Source organism: Cyprinodon variegatus, unplaced genomic scaffold (assembly GCF_000732505.1).
Source record: "Cyprinodon variegatus isolate N-32 unplaced genomic scaffold, C_variegatus-1.0 Scaffold432, whole genome shotgun sequence".
NCBI lineage: Eukaryota > Metazoa > Chordata > Actinopteri > Cyprinodontiformes > Cyprinodontidae > Cyprinodon > Cyprinodon variegatus.
Window position 1 is genome coordinate 200018 of NW_015150885.1, and position 17338 is coordinate 217355.

General features: G+C 37.4%; 1 protein-coding gene across 3 annotated transcripts in view; it reads right to left on the reverse strand.

Moving 5' to 3' along the window:
• The window catches only part of myo3b (myosin IIIB), a 91480-nt gene that overhangs the window by 64355 nt on the left and 9787 nt on the right, over positions 1–17338 (reverse strand). For all 3 annotated transcript variants that reach the window (XM_015388669.1, XM_015388672.1, XM_015388670.1), the window contains exons 3-8: positions 15181–15315; positions 13573–13677; positions 11133–11232; positions 10528–10604; positions 9872–10017; positions 1462–1527 (exon numbers count right to left, since the gene is read on the reverse strand). In XM_015388669.1, coding sequence (XP_015244155.1) covers positions 1462–1527; positions 9872–10017; positions 10528–10604; positions 11133–11232; positions 13573–13677; positions 15181–15315 — 629 coding nt within the window. The remainder of the gene's footprint in view (positions 1–1461; positions 1528–9871; positions 10018–10527; positions 10605–11132; positions 11233–13572; positions 13678–15180; positions 15316–17338) is intronic.

A 17338-nucleotide genomic window follows, 5' to 3' on the forward strand; every position in this document is an offset into this window, starting at 1 on the left:
TTAACTACTTCAAATATGTAACATACATGAAACGGGTGATAATTATGTGGTTATTTGGGACGAGTATTAATTTCTTTATTATTTAAGTCAAATTCCAGCTTCCTAATGCTACACACTGAGACATTCCGTTCTGTATCTGTGCATCCATAGTATAAGTATGTATAAAAGTATATACATATTTAACTTTAGTGCATTTTTTTGTTTACCATATTATGTATAAAGAACCTTAATCAGATGCACCTGAGGGAAGAGGACACACCCAATTCAGACACAGCATTTAGAGATTTCCTAAGCAGTGAATCAACAGCTATAGGAAGACTGCAGCTACTGCTTGTGAGAATAAACATTTTGCAGCTTAAAACATTTACTGATGTCAACAGATTTAATTTGCTGAGTAACAACTCTCTCCAGATGACCCTCATGCATGTTTGCAATAAATAATTAGCCTCTGCTGTGCAGCTTCATGTGTGGGTCACAGAGTGGTTGACTGCATCTCTTGTTTTATCAAACATCATTATTTAGCCTCCTTGTATCTGCCAAACATTTAGCATGATTAAAGTGACTTTTTAAAGCCAACATACATGAAGCGGTAGGGTAAAAGCCTGCAAAGGGGCTCATTTGAGAAATTAAACTATCATTGAAAACGTTTTTAACCGAAATAATTGTTATGAATGGGTAAAACAACGACTAATTATTGGGAGGAAAGTAAAGGGTGCACAATCACAGTGTGCTAATGTGCATATCAGACTCATATTGATAAAAACATGAGCAGAAATTGATCTGATACTGTAAATATTTTTACATTTCCAAATTGGTACAAAGAGCTATATCACTGTGTTGAAGGATAGACAGACTTGGTACAAATTAAAGGGATTTTAATATCCCTCAATAAAGAGCAGATTTGACAAGTCTCCAACCTACTGCTCTTCAATATTATCTTTCTTCACTTCCTCCTCCTCCTTGATGGATAAATCATAATATAACCAAGAGCAAATATCTGTCCTTTGAACCTAAATATAACTTCCTGTTGTTACTTTGGGTAAATATTTTTATGTACTGATAGCCAAGTTAAGCCTTCATCACTTATTTGCAGTTTTTGGCTTCTTTTTCAGCTTTGATTTTCTTTAAGTTCTCTTTGCATGTTTTTTTGATAAGATAGAAAAAAGTGGAAAATAAATTGCAATAAAATCATATAGACCCTTTTATCTTTTAAAAAAAGCCACATGTTTGTTTTTTCACATCTAACATCATGTTATCACGTGTTCAACCACTATAACAACAGAAGATAAAGAAGCCTTTATAACTTTTATTCAAAATGTTACTTTATGTGACTTATTGGTGTGCAAACCTTCTGGGGAAAGATCTATGTATGGAAATGTCTCACATAGGTGACGAAAAAGGAACTTAGTGCTCCATTAAAACCTGCAGAAAACATGTTTAAATGTAATTATTAAAACTTACTGACTGATGAAATAGTTGAAACCTCTGCACCACTGCTCAGGATTTCGAAGTGTTGGCGAGGGATTTCTGCAACAACATCACAACAAATAAATGAAAAACAGACTTTAGCAAGAGCCTTCAGATTTTATGAACAGTGCTGTAACGCAAATCATCTTTTTAACACATTTCTGGATCTGACAGATCAAAGCTGACTAATGATGTGTGGCAATCAGACTCCTGAGAGGGTTCCTGGTCTTTGAACAGCTTGGTCTGCATCCAGGTCTCTGGCAGCCGCAGAAAGAAATGACAAATGATAATTGTTCATTTTAGGGTCTGGCAAAGAGCATCTGCCGCTGAGAGCAAAAAGTTATGGGAGATAGTTATACCTCTGTCAGCAGCATTTACGGAGGCCATCTGTAATGATGCTAACACATTTCAAGTACACAGGATGACAGGAGGCTGGGAAGCACAAGGAGCCAAGGCTGGACTGAGCCTGACTACAGTCATCTTCAGAGCGAGCTGTCAAATCCGACAGCTGGAGGCTGAGCCTTTTGTCACTGTCATATAAACAGTGAAACATCTGATTAATGTGTTTTTTACTGCGTTAATTAGTTTACAAGGCTCACGTGAAACCTTGGAGCGTACGGGGAAAGAGAGCCATAACAGCTTAAAGTAGAAAAAAAATAAGAAGAGGAAGGTGCAGTTTAAACAGCAACAGTACAAATTTAAATCTTTTTGTGGATACAGCACAGAGATGTTCGAGTGCAAAATCTGTCATTTTGCACAGCGCTCACTTAGAAAAGTCTTTCTTAAGAATTCAGGCAGGCAATCCTTTCTAAAGTGCAGATCAAAGCCGGAAACTGACTGTTTCAATGCAACCTCTAATGTGAGCCTGAAGACACATTCTCGCCTTGATCTTCTACCATACTGCTTATATATTACAAAGTCAACATACCAGCACACTACTGATAACACTGTCAAGAGTGTTCATTGCGCTTTAGAAATTCACACCGTTATTTTTATTTTTTTTCCTTGGAGTGTTTGTGTGTGATCGCTGGCTCATATTGTAAACACAGCCGGCTTATTCAAATGTGGGTCCAGGCATAGGCACGCACTGTCAGATGTTCCTCAGAGTGGATTGAGGCACAATCAAAGAGGTGTCAACAGCTTCTGACAGCTGGAACTGAACCAAGAAAGAAAGCACAAAAATCAGGATATCATATTATGTGGATATTATTTTTGATATGCATATTATTTACCTTTTTTTTTTTTTTCATTTTTCTTTTTTCAGTTTAAATTTCCAAAAAGTGGGTCTTAAATCTGTAACATCTGGCTGACACACAAAGCCACAAAAAGTAATATTTTTATATAACCAGAAAATACAAGTTTATACATCCAAACGTTGTTCAGATTCTGGTTTGAAAAGTATGTTGTACAGTGAAGAAATGTTTCCTAGAAGATTTGAAGTAGAATTTTAGTACTGGCTTCCCTGAAACGCATTGATAAGCTGTCTTGAGGCAGATGTTTCCACTTTTTTTCAAACAACTATACTGTGCTGTCATGTATTTTGTGGAACATAGAGTCCTGTAGGTCTATTAGGTACATCTCTTGCTTATTAAGAATTGTGTATTATGATTAAGTGTGTAAACACCATATTGTATAACTGTCCAGACAGAGTGAGTTCTCCACCGTCATGTTTGTTTTATTATACTCTCCATATTTTACAGAATAAAAGCTCAGTGCTTTAATCCTGAGTATATGTTTACCCCTGTGTGGATAAATATGAGCATAAAGGAAGGATGTACAGTAGAAATGCTGCTACACACTACATTGATTTCTTACAGCAGAAGAAATAAAGATTCTTTTAAAAGTATTTTGACAGAGAGAAAGCACGTATGCAAACTGTAATGATTGGTACACACATCCAAAGTTCTGGGTCATCCATCTTTGAGCATACATGCATGAACAACTGCTGCATTTATCATGTCACAGACAGCTAAGTCACCCTTACTGCACACCGGGACGCCACGTTTAGCCGCAGTAAGACGACTGAATCAGAGGTGGAGATATTAAAGCCCTTAATCATCATCTGCCGGTGATCCCCTGTCAGGAAGGAAGTCGCTCACAAAAAAGGGTTTGTCTGACTTAACCCTATCCAAACATTTAGATAAAAAAGTGGGTCTTGCTTTAGGAGGATCAGTGAAGAACATTATTAACGAAACGTTGACGAGACAAAGTGTTTATATATCATCATTATTTTGACCAAAACACCAAATTTTGATCATCCCGACTTATTTTTCCTTCTGTTTGTGGGAAATGATTTTGAGCTGACAGTTATGTATGGATTAAGGGAAGCAAAGTCTCTACCTGCTCAGAGGCTTCAAAGTTTAGTGTCTCCTAAATCTGCAATAATTAATGGACAGCTTGTTCTTATATTTTAACCAGATACACAGATATTGATATTATGTGTGGTTATCTTTTGGCTTTTCCAACAAGCTCTATCCAACCATATTCTGTGGTTTTGTCTTATTGCCATAAATATAAATCATCCACCTACTTAGGAGCATATTTTTTTCTGTATAATGTACTGTTGGTGTTATTTGAGAGCCTATTTAAGGAAGAGGTCTTCCACTTTTGCTATTATCTGGACAATTTCTCAGTCAACTCAACATAACTCAACTTTATTTATACAGCCCTTTAAAACAACCACAACTGCAACACAGTGCTGTACATGCTGAAAAAATAAAATTTTATAAAAACAACAAAACAGTTTCAAAAACATAAAAGAAGTAAAATAGATTTTAAAAAAGTAAAACAAATAAGTAGTTGTCAGTAGTTAAAAGCATATACACTTTTTTTTAATCCTCAGCCTTAAGCTGATTGCAATTAGTTACATGCTGCTGTTACAGCCAGCTCTACATCTTATGTCTTTTATAAAAAGATGCTGTAAAAATTTACTAAAGAGACCAAGGGTCTATTTATGTTGGACCTACGCTGCAACTTGACAGGACCGTCATGAGTCAGACAAGAAGTGAGATATGGTGAAAAAAAAAAACACCTCAGCTTTAGGGAAAATATTAAAGACAACAGTCAAATTGGGACATAAACATTACGCAGTTTCTAATCATGTTGGTTTGTAAATAACCTTTAAATGACCTGGACTCGTTAGTGCTCTCCCTTGAAAAACCCTTTAGATAAGACTTGTGTTTCAAAGAAAACAGATCTATATGTTTTGGAAGTTATAGAAGATATGATGCATCTTGTTGCAAACGCTAAAGGACCTCTGTGTATTAACAAGACTATATAATGTTTTTAGGACTATATATATAGTCCTGTATGTCAGTTTCACTGTGGTGACTTTAGATCAACCTGCTCTCTGAATATACAATAAGGTTTATATACTTCACCACCTCTAATCCTCTTCTGAAACATTAAGATCCAAACTTTTGAGATTAAAGTCAAAATTCTTAACAAAAAGTCAGAATTCTGCGATTAAACTTTAAACGCAGAATTCTGACTTTAACCATGAAAGTCAGAATAATGAGGGGGAAAAAATCAGCATTCGGAGATTAAAGTCAGAATTCGGAGGGAAAAAAAATCAGAATTCCAAGAAAAAAAAAATCAGAATTCTGAGAAAAAAGTCAGAATTCTGAGAAAAAAAAATCTTAATTCTGACTTTTTTCCCATGTTATACCGAAACAAAAATTTTAAAATCAGTTAACTTTTTTTCTCAGTTACCCTAATCCTCTTCCATACCACCTCTGGTAAAGCTTACCATCTGTCCGTTCCTCTGTTTCTCCAAAACTCCTTTATGTTGTTTACATTTTAGATACGATGGTTTTTCCAATACTACTGAATAGTCTTTGTTGTCAGTCTTTCCTCTTTTGTGCAAAATGCTGTGGAACGTCATTTAACTAGCACTTGTAAATATGAGCACATTACCCACATTTAGCCTCACTACACTGGCTCCCTGTATATTTCAGCATTCATTTCAAAGTTCTTCTATTTATTTTAAGTCGCTTAATGGTCTGGCTCCAACTTATCTTTCCGAGTTGCTGCATCTTCATGCACCCTTCCACGATGCATGTGAAATGTTGATCTACAGTTCAGATCTACATTTCATGATGTCTTTTATCCTTTTATGTTTTTTTATGTCTTGTAATGGGGCTGCTCAGAGGCACTGTGGGTAGCACTGCTGCCTTGCAGCATGAAGCTTCTGGGTTCGATTCTTTTTCTGCATGGAGTTTGCATGTTCTCCCTGAGCATGCGTGGGTTCTCTCCGGGTACTCCGGCTTCCTCCCACAGTCCAAAAACATGACTGTTAGGTTAATTGATTTCTCTAAATTGTCCTTAGGTGTGAGTGTGTGCATGAATGGTTGTTTGTCCTGTTTGTCTCTGTGTTGCCCTGTGACGGACTGGCGACCTGTCCAGGGTGTACCCCGCCTCTCGCCCATTGACAGCTGGAGATAGGCACCAGCACCCCTCGCATCCCCAATTGGGACAAGCGTGTCAGATAATGGATGGATGGATGTCTTGTAATGGTTTTATGTTGTTTCACTGTGCAGCACTTTGGTCTTTCAAAAATTTTTAAAGTGCTTTATAAATAAAGTTGGATTGGGATTGTGTCACATTTGTCTTTTTCGTCAAGTTTTTCCTCGCTGTTGTAAAGTGAAACAGTTGCCTGAACATCCACCAAGAGTCAGTATTTCATGCTGTAATTCAGCCATGGGGTTGTAATAACATTTTAAAAGTAACTTCCCAGACACCGTTGGTAGCTCTCACCGTTTGCTGCTCCTAGGGGCATAACTTTGTGTGAGATTTTTTTATGAGGGCGTTTTTATCTGCGTCTGACCATTCTGAATCTCTCTCCCTTGGATTCATGATGTCTTTAGGCCTTGTTGCCCATGACAAGCCATCATTTACTCCATCTACCTCGTTCTGGTCTTTGCTCAGACGGATGCACGCTCGTTTTTATGTGTGTGTAATGTCGACGGAGATCTGGATGAACAATCACAACCTTGTCTGTCATTGCAGTCTCTCTAACCTTTACAGCAAATTTTATACACTTTAGTTTGACTTTACATGGACGCTCTGAAGCTTTATAGCGCTGAGAGCACCCAGCACCAGCGATTAACCTTTCCTGCACACTAAATATCGAAGAACACCCTTGATGTCACTAATTAGTTTTGCAGTTGATGATTTTACAGCTTTGTCTTCTGTGATGCTTCATTACGTTCTCTCGTAGCCCTCGAGAACATCCCAGCTATATCATGCACACTGCAGCACCCCTAATTATTGTCATCATTCAAATAATAGAGTAAAGGAACTCACAAACATCTAAGCAAACCTGAAAATTGTAAACATAAATAGTTTATCAGATATTTTAGCAAGATTGGTGAGATATCTCTATACCAGATCAAATATAGAGGTCAGGTGACCCTTTAGTAACTGAGCCCTACAATCAAATTCAGTGCTTCACAATTTCTGTTTCTTTAAATTTGTCATAATTGCCACATGACAATTGACTGGATGTTTTTTTTGACTCCTTACAGAACATTGACACATACAGGTATAAGATACAAGCTGGTGTACACCTAGGACACTTTTTCAGCTCTTCTAGTAGAGTTTTAAAGACACAGTAAAGCCAATTAAACAGACAAAATGTAGTGCATAACAGTGGAACGCCTTCATTCGTGCTCATCGCGAATATCCCTGTGATTTTAAATACTTATTGCATCTTTTTATGCAAACATAAATGAGTCAAGGACTTCTCAAAAGGAGAAGAAACCATTTGAAAAGGCTATGTGATGCATTTAAAAAGAAAGTACATAAATATCAGAAGCTCTCCAATCACTAAAGCCCTGTGAAGAGGAATCTGTAAGATCTTATCATGGATCACTCGCGCTGCCACCAGAGACCTATAGGTGAAAAATTTCCTTATTTAGAAAGTAATTCCTTCAGGAGCGATACGAGCATTTCCTCCTGAATTCATCTGCGCCGCAGCATCGGAGCGAAATACATTTGAGATAAATGTCATGGTGAAAGAATCATTTCATGCCTGCACACACACTGTGATTTATTTAACAACCACTAAACCTTACAGGTCACAATTCAAAGGATAAGGCCAAACTGTGTATACTTTAGTTTGGATGGAGAGGGGAGGAGATATGGTGTATGAAATATATCTTTTTTTATCCTTTTTTATTTAAATGAATTAATTATAGTCTGATATGCTGGGATGGAAGAACTGGTTAGAAACAGTAAGTCAATAAATTAAACCAGAGACTAGAATATGTAGATTTTTAGATTTCAATAAATTCTTTTTTTTTTTGAGGGGGGAAATAAATTATGTCAAGAAATGATTGTTCAGGGCCATCTCTTTGCCTGATGTTTATTTTGTAATGATATTACAAAATGTTTATCATGTTTGTTTTTTAATGATATAAGTCTTTTGTGTGGCCATCATGTAAGAAGGTTTGGTGAACCTTATTAGTGTAGATATGGAAAAATGTTTTGGATCTTTCTCCTCTGAAAGACACAGTCTCCTCCCATTATGCAGTTTTCTGGTACCGACCACTCCCCTGTGAGACAAAAAGGCACCCCACAGCATCACAGATCCTCTACCATACCTAACAGTGGGCATGACGTGTTTATCTATGATTCGCAGTAAACCCTCCTGGGGAGTTTGTGGTTGAGTTCAATTGTAGACAACATATAGCCCCAGAAAAGTGTATAAACTCCATACCTTACTCTCTGTACATTTGACCATTTATCTTCTTTTTTTTCCCTTTCCGTACCATCCTGCTCCGTATCCTGCCCAAATACAAATGTTGGCTTGTTCAGTTTTGTGGGCAGAAACAACAGGAAGTTAGTCTTAGTTTGAGGTGACACTTAAGGATACAGAGAGTCATTAATTACGTAAGCACCATAGAGAGCTTTCTGACCAGCTATCTCACTGTGTGGTGTGGAGGTTGCAGCACCTCAGACTGGAGGAACGCGAGAAGGGTTGTAAGAGCAGCGTTCTATGCAGGTCCGGCAAACCAAAATTCTGCATATTTGCACAATATATATTTGTCTTGAAATGATCTGAACTTCCATATCAATGCCATTTGCACCATGTTTTTACCCCAAAGTGTTTACATTGAATCACTGATGCACTTTATAAAAAGGAAATGTTTATTTCATTGCTAAGCTGCTGATCATTTACTGTCTGAAAGCTGTACAAACGAAATTTTGTTTTCTATACACTCTGTGTCCGAGTCTCGAAAAATGCAATAAGATTGCTGCTGTTAGCTTTGACATTGGTCATCATTAGAGGTAGACCAACGTTTGCTGATTGATTCCTGCATCTAGATTGTTAATGTTTTGTTTCATTTGTTCATAAAAACTGTTATAATTTTGTTATTTTCCAAGTGAATGAAGGGAGAAAATCTCCCCAAAATCGACAGCAGGTATCAGGTTAGTTAAACTGATGTCAAAATGATTGGTATGGAGCTTAAAGAACCTGTATCTCTAGAGTCTAGAGAGTATAAATTTAAAAGGAGCAAAAAGTGATTTTCCTCAATGCTCTTTTTTCTCCTTTTTTATTGTTACACACTTTTACCCAGAAACATTTTAAAGTGCAGAGCCTAATTCCCTTAGTTATGCTGATTAATGGTGCAGTTTCTCTACTGATTAACCAAAAAATTAAGCTAGATGCCTCTGTTTTAATAGCAACTCTTCCAGGATAAACTGTAATCTTAAAGGTCAGTCCTGAAGCTTGGATAGAACTAAAAAAAAACAAAAATCTTAAGGTGAAATACAAAAAAAAGATGTTGCAAAGCAAGAGGATACGAGATATCTATGAGACTTTAACCGACACATCTTACGATAAGTAAACCCCAACTAATTCAAGCTATCTTCCTTCTGGGTCAGATTTGGCGCTGATGATGAAATGCTAAATGCATAGTTTCTGCCGCACAAGCTGTGCTTTTGCATGTTGGTGGGAAGGAGATAATATTGTGACCAGGACTGGGCAGAGGGGGGGCTGACAGCCATCATCTCGGTGTGAATGGAGCTAATCACTAATGCAAATTGCAATCAGAGGAGCACATCTCCAACAAACGAGAGATAATTGCATGGTTGTGCTCTCAGGAGAAGGTCAAACATGTGTAACCCCTTGTCAGACATTCACCATTCACAAAAGTGAATATATTCAGTGAATATATCATTAGAATTACTTTAAGCCTTTTTTGTGGTGTGGATTTTACCATAATTCAACAATAACTGTCTGACAGCCATAGCAAAAAAAAAAAAGGAGAAAAAAAAGGCAAGTACATTAATCTCCCTATTGGACTGCTGTGAGGTTTTACCATTGTTCTGCTAACTTGGTGGGAGGGGGGGCAACAATGTGGTCTACCTGTGGGGTAGGGGCGCCCTCTGCTGGACTCACCGAGGGATTTTGAATAGAGCTTTCACTGGGTGCATCTCAGCCAGTGGGGGGTCTCCTTCAGCCAACTCAATGGCCGTGATGCCAAGAGACCACACATCACAGCGGGCGTCATAGGAGGAGTCGTACTGCTGCTCACAAGCAATGACCTGGCAACAAAACACACCATCTGAGTCCAAACATCCACGCTGGAATAAAGAGGGATTTCACTTAAGCAGTGTGTCAAATGAAAATTAAACTGTTTCACTGACTCAAAGCTTAAAGAAAATCCAGCTTATTTAAAGCAGATTCAAGCTGGGTCAGCTCAGAATAGCTGCCGCTGTGAGCTCCGCTTTCCTACAGTCAATAATTATAAGTGACACTACATTTTCCAGCTCAGTTTATTCTAATTGCCCCTTAGGTCCCTGCCCAACAGGCCCAATCACCGCACCTCATTTCTGTCACAGAGTAAGCCGAGGGGCCCTTAGACTCCCAGCTATTAACCTTGAGGTAACCTCAAGAGCTGCCCCTGTAGAGGAGAGCAGGAGGGGAATAGGCAATGACACAAAGGAGGGAGGCTCACTAAAATAACCGGTGCTCAGGCTAACACATAACAACTCCACTGACTTGTATGAAAGCACAAAGCACTAAAGCATGCATTGTTTTTTAGGATGTCTGACCTCAGGAGCCATCCAAAACGGCGTCCCCACTGATGTGTTCCTCCGGAGCCGTGCGCTGGTCAGTTGAGCTGAAACACCTGCAGAAAACGACAACAAAATTCACACTCCGCTGCATAAAGACCCTAAAAGCCAAAGTCAGATTTATAACAGGTACAAAATGTTTGAATGGATCAATAAATCCTTGTGTACAATCTGCTGTGGCAAACAGCCAAGCAATAATAATACTAGGCCATAATCATTTCAAATTATGTAGGACAGATTTTTATCAGCATGAGTCCACTTCATCTCCATGACACAGGGGACATAAACACGCCTGGGGGCAACTCAAAGTCATTTGCCATAGCAGCTTTCTCTTAATATGCAAAGCATCAAATAATGCAATTTAAACGAGCAATAATAGCCCCAGGTTCAGGCTACGCTCCATGAAATAAAAAGATGTTATGGTGAGCAGAGAACTGAAGAGTGTGGAGCACATCAAATGGTTTACCCTGTGCTTGTGTTCATACCTAACAATCAATGTGCTCCAGTCATGTAGCAAAAAAAATTGAAATAAAACAAGTTTGCAAGAATAAACATTGTTCTCTTTTAGCAAAAAAGATAATTACCAAAGTCAACCAGTTTGACTCCGCCTTCAGTTGTAAGGAGGATGTTGTTGCCTTTGACGTCACGATGGATTATCCGGTTGTTGTGCAAATGCTGCAGACCCTTTAGGTCGGGGAACAAGAATACACATTGTGCTAAACACAGTAATTTGTTTAATAAAAACAAAAAAGAAATAAAGCACATTCTATAGGAAAGGGTTATTGCATTTTTAATTATTTCACAGTTTTTCTCGCCTGTTTCGGTTTATAATAAATTGCTTAATTTTTTTTTCTTAAACCTATTTCACCTTTTTGCATTAGAAAGCTGGACTCTGAACCTTATTAAGACCCAACAGTGTATGTTACATAGATTTATCACACATAGAAAGAAAATTTAAGCCTTTATTTCATTTTAGTGATTATGCTTTACAGATAACGAAAACTCAACATTTAATGTTCCAGGAAATTAGAATATAACGTAAGTCTTAAAAATTAAAAAGGATAGACAGAAATTCAGGCTTCTGTAAAGTTTGCTCATTTCTTTTCACGGATTATTTGATCAGCACTCGTTTTGCATGAATTACAGCATCAGTGGCATAGAGATCGGTGTGGGGTTCTGCTGAGCTAATAGAAGTCCAGGTGGCTTTGATAGCAGCCTTCAGATCATCTGTTCGGTCTGCTGTCTCTCATCTTCCTCTTGACCATAAAGCTTAGATTCTCTCTGGGGTTGAGTTCAGAGCAGGTTGCTGGCCAGTCACACTCAGTAACACTGTGTACATTAAAACAGCTTTGGCAGTGTGGGCAAGTACCAAGTCCAGCTGAAAAGTGGAATCAGCATCTCCATAAAGCTAAAGATCAGAAAGAAGTATTTATATCGATAAAATTCCCTGGTAGATGTTGTTTCAGACATCAAAGCAGGCCAACACTAGGTTTCCTGACTGATTGTGAAGACTTCTCACTAGACTTTAAATTGACAGTTTGAATCTGGACCTCTCCATTCTTCACACCTGGATTATAAAAAAAAAAAGTAAACTAATATATTTGGTCCACTAAGGTAATTTCCACATTTATTTCTTTATCCTAGGCGGGGTTCTGATGCTTGTCGTGAGGAATGGGACATTTGCAGCCCCTGTTCAGGTTTTCTGTGTATGTAATGGCCTTTCATGTGCAGACTCATTCCTCTCCTTGTGCAGTTCCTGTTTGCTTTACTCCGATCCTCTCCTGGCTGCAGTTATCACTGCTGCTGGTGACCTATCTTAGCATTTACCTTCCGACCAACTTTCTATGATTATGCTTGGAAACAGCTTTTTTGCCTTACCTTCCTTGTGAAGGTAATCAGTGACTTTCATCTGAACATCTGTTAAACCAGCTTTCTTCCACATGTTTATATAGACTATAATGTGGCCATATCATAGCGTTAATACATTAGACATTTTGTTCTTTTATATGATCTTATCTTTTGGGTCTTCATTCATTATCTGTAAACCATAACCATCAAAATGAAATATTTTACTATGTTTAATAAATGTCAGCAATGGCTTCAGTTTCTAAGACCAGTAACAAAAAGTGATTAACTTATTAATGATATTAACATTTTCTAGATGTTCTAGACGTTTTTATTTTTTTTGTGTTTACAAAACAAACAAATTTCATTAATTATAGTTAACAAATAGAGGCTATTTACTAAGTTTTCATCTAAATGAAGAAAAGTTCTGTTAAATTGATTGGACATCTATAAGTCAAGCAAAAAATTGGCAGGAAATGAGTGGAAGAATGTGCTCCAATAAGACAAAAACTTTTTGGCTTATTTGTACTTCAGTAAAGACAGAGAAGCCTGTCAGAGTTAACCTAAAGACTGATGCAGTGGAATAAAAAGCAAACCTAGAAGAGGATAAGGGAACTAGAGGGGCAAGACTTCAAAAATCTTTAGACGTGTTTTTGCTTTAGTCTATATGGGTTAAATAAATGGGCTATAAGCAGAACTCCTGTCTACCAAGAAGTTAATTCATCAATTTGATTCAGGTGTGCCGATCATAGATGAATTTTAAAGTTGCAGGACACTGGCTTCAAATGAATGGAGACCACAGCTTTATATCTGAGACTTAAATCCAATCTAAAAGTGTCTTTCTCTAGATATGCAAAACTGGTGGAGGTAATTCCTAAAAGACTCTCAGTAGTAACAGCAATAGTTGTAAAAAATATTCATTCAAGGGGGCTTAATATAAATGCATGCTACACTCAGATTTTTGTTTCTAAATAAAAAGTTTAAAACCATGTTTTTCTTTCCACTCTACAAATATGCATGACTTTCTGTCTTTTATCACACAAAATCCTAACAAGATACATTTGGTTTGTGTTGGGGACAAAAGGTGAAAATGTTTAATGGTGTGGATGCTTTTTAAAAGGCCCTGAGATGAAGCATGTTTGCATCCAAGCTGCTGCTTATCATCAGCTGCCAGTTTACCAAGAGGGCACTGTACAAGATGTACGAGATGACAGACTCCTGCAGACGCTGGCCGCGCATGATCAGGCTTTTGATGAGTTCTGTGATGGAGCCGCCGTTGCACAGCTGCAAGGGAGACAGAGAAACAACAGTGACTCGTACATCACTCACCGTTCTAAATTATGATTCATGGTGAGGGTTAGGCCACACATTCAAGCTGGCGAAAGAAGCTCAGCCTCATCTGTCAGAACAATAGTTTAGAAACTCTGCCATAGCCTGCAGAGTATTTCCGAATACTTAAACTGCTATTAAACAGTTTTCTATCTCACTACTGTATGTATAACCTCTGCTCTGGGTTTCAATCTGACTAAATAAAGCTGATTTTGTGATCAAATTGTTAAGGTATACTGAAGTTAGTAAGGCTGCCTTTGATTACAGCCAATCCAAGAATTCAGCATTCTGGGAGGGAGTAAATATGTATCAGCACTGACAAAAAGTTTGCAGAGTAAAGTGAGATTGTGTGATGTTATGATGCAGTCATTCCTGCAGGATATCAGTCCTATATTTGCATTTTATGTGGCATGAAGAGGTTGCATGATGACAAACAACATGCAACTTCCTGGCTTTGCAGAACATAAAACTGTTATGCTACTAAATGCACAGGAAGGAAACAATCGCTTCTTTAAAACCTAAAACTGCATATCTTCCTATGCTATTGAAATGCAAGGTACATACACACAATTTCACAGTTTATGTCTCTGGAAGTTAAAGTGTCTCTAAAGGTTCTAAATGAGATTTTTTTTTTCTGTTTTGTGTTTACACATCGACAGCTGAAGATGACCTATCCCTATCATTTAAATCTTTAAAACTAATAAAATAGTACCTTTTTTAGGTACTGTGTTTAGTGTTTTCTTTTTATCTTATTATGCAAAATCATTCATATTTGGTCCTCCAAAACTCAATGGAAAATATATATTTTGTTTTTTTTTTCTTGTTAAAAAAAAATTGTATGCTGTCAGCAGAAAATAAAATTTTACTAAAGTAAATGCCGATAGTAAGCAAAATGCTCAAGCAAACTAATGCAGTTTAACTTCTTCTTTCAGTTTCTCATGATCTTGACTGCTCAAATGTAGACCACTTTTTTTTTAGTATCAACACATTTCAGTTTAATTTAGTTTTACCAGACTTATAGTGAAAGTTCACCATAAGATCAATGTTTACATCCATCCTTCAGGAACCCTTAGTTCATTTGGGTCACTGACCTCAGCCTGTTATCTTATTAACACTGTTGTAGGTTTGATCTGAATCATGTGACAACTCAAGCTGAACAGCTGACATGCACCAACCACCTGACTATCTAAAGAGTTTTCAGTACCATAAAATTAAATTGAAATAGAACAGAGTTCAATCATTAAATATAAGTAAAAGTCAAATAAGCAAAACATTAGATACAGTTTAATTAAATATACGGATACTTAAGATATGTTAGAACTAATAATGTTGAACAAATATTTATCAATCTAATAAATTAAAAACAAAATAAATTAATAACATAAAACCGACAGACCATTTCAGGTTTGATATTAGACTTGGAAATTAAAAATAATCCGAACATAAAAAAGAGCTCACCTCGAGTACCAGCCAGAGCTGTCCACCGGATAAGTTGTCAGACTTATAAAACATGCCATAAAACTTCACCACATTAGGATGGTTGGACAGGGACCTCAGGATGTTGTACTCTGCTTCTATCTCCTCATCTACATCCTTCAAGAAGCAAACAAAGAAGTTTTAGCAAAGCTTTGCAAAGTATGCAACAATATGCATCGTAGATAATGTTTTAAATGTGTGATCTATTTTTAGCTACAATGCAACACTAGGTAGCTATGATTAGGACAGGGTTATAAAATAGTAACACATAGATAGGATGGGCTGTAGAGCTGAAGTACTGCTGGCTCCACTTTTCTATCAAAGTAAATCTCAGAGGGAGAGAAGATCCACAGCCACAGAGGTAGAATTTCTCCTCCTGGATGCCTGAGTGATGGTGTCAGCAGTCTAATCAGGGAGAGAGATGGGAGCGGAGGCTGCTCCGTCTTCTTGAGGGGAGCATGGTGGGGGATCGGGCTGTCAGGATGGTGGATCCTTCCACTAAGACAGTCACAGGCAGCTTTCATGACAAGTGGGGCCCAAACATGGTCTACAGTATCCTCATCAAGCAGAAAAATGAATGGCTATGCAGAGAGAAGCTATGCTATCTGCAAAGACTGCACTAGACTAGTGTGGTGGCAAAGGGGGTATGAATCGTAGCAGGGAGAACAAAAAGAAACTGCATCAAGATGAAGAGGAAACAGGACTTGCCACCTACTCTGTTTGAGCTGCTTGAATTCTGCAGGAAGTCCCAGTTATAGGAAAAAACACAAATGTTTTAGTGCCAAGAAGTAGTCAAGTTTTCAGTCAGACAAGAATGATCTTAACAATGCATGATCTCCATCACACTCATGGAGTCACATTACCATTATACAGGCGTCTTGTTCGTGGAAAGGATTCTGTCTCTATTATGTGGTGCTGAAGCTACAATTGGTGCATAATCATGATTAAAGAAGAACTACTGGCATCATTAACCAAATATAAAGCTTGCAAACATAAGCAGGGACACTGAAACAGGAGTCCTCTGTGTTTTTCTAGCACTTTTTGCACATGCAGAACCATTAGAGAGCAATATGCAAAGATTTTACAGCCCTGTTCACAATGTTCTCCAGTATAGTTCAGCATGGCTTCAGGCTCCCAAAACATTTTCAGAAGAACTAATATTACTACTGTTTTATAATTTTTTACATGTAAAATTATCAAAATATTTGCTCTAGAATTCCTCAAAGGGCAGAATGAGTGATCGGATAGCCTTTAGTTTTAAATTAGCTAAGAGATAATATCATGTTAGGGTTTTGTTCGAAAGTTTAGAGCTAGTTGATTTAATGACAGATACAGCTCAGCCTGAATTAAAGTTGTCTAAAGATCAAACTGGTTGTAAAATGACCATTTTTTTTATTTCTGAGTGAGCATTTAGTAATCTTAAAAACAAATTATTGTTTGAAATCCTAAAAAAGGATTGCCTGTATAAATCAAAGATAAATCTGATTAATTAGATATGAAATAATTGAATAAAGGGACTAGATCATGTAATATGAATTCACACATTTCAAAGCCAGTAGCTCCTGTAGTTGCATAATAAAAAGCCTTCCGGTTAAATGATTGCACCCTCCTGGCTTATTATATCTACTTTTTCTTTTTTACACATTTTTTTGCTCCATTTGTTAGTAAACTTAAGCTTTCTTTATTTACCACAAAAAGACCAGGTGACTGGAGGTACGATTTGTGTGTAAAGAGTAAACATGAAGCAATGATCCAAGCAAGTCTAAGGCAAGGTTTTTAAAAGACAGAGGAAAAGTCAAAACCAAAGTGTAAAAAAGTGCAAAACTGGATCTCGAGAGGGATAGGACAGAGTTAACGCTCTGAATATTACGCTGGTGTTTACTGCCAGCAGATGATGATGACATGCAACAAGGATTATGTCTGCTGATCGTGCCCAATACAAAAATTCAGGCTTAAAAGGAATTAAATAGACAACCACTGAAGGAAAGCTGAGAGTTATACTGCTTTATTTTAACTCGAACACATGGTATTTGGTGCTTCTTTTATAGGCATGGTATGTGACAAGGACCCTTTAAGCATTATAAAACTTGTCCATTATAATACTTTTTTGCCCCACTGTATATATATATATATATATATA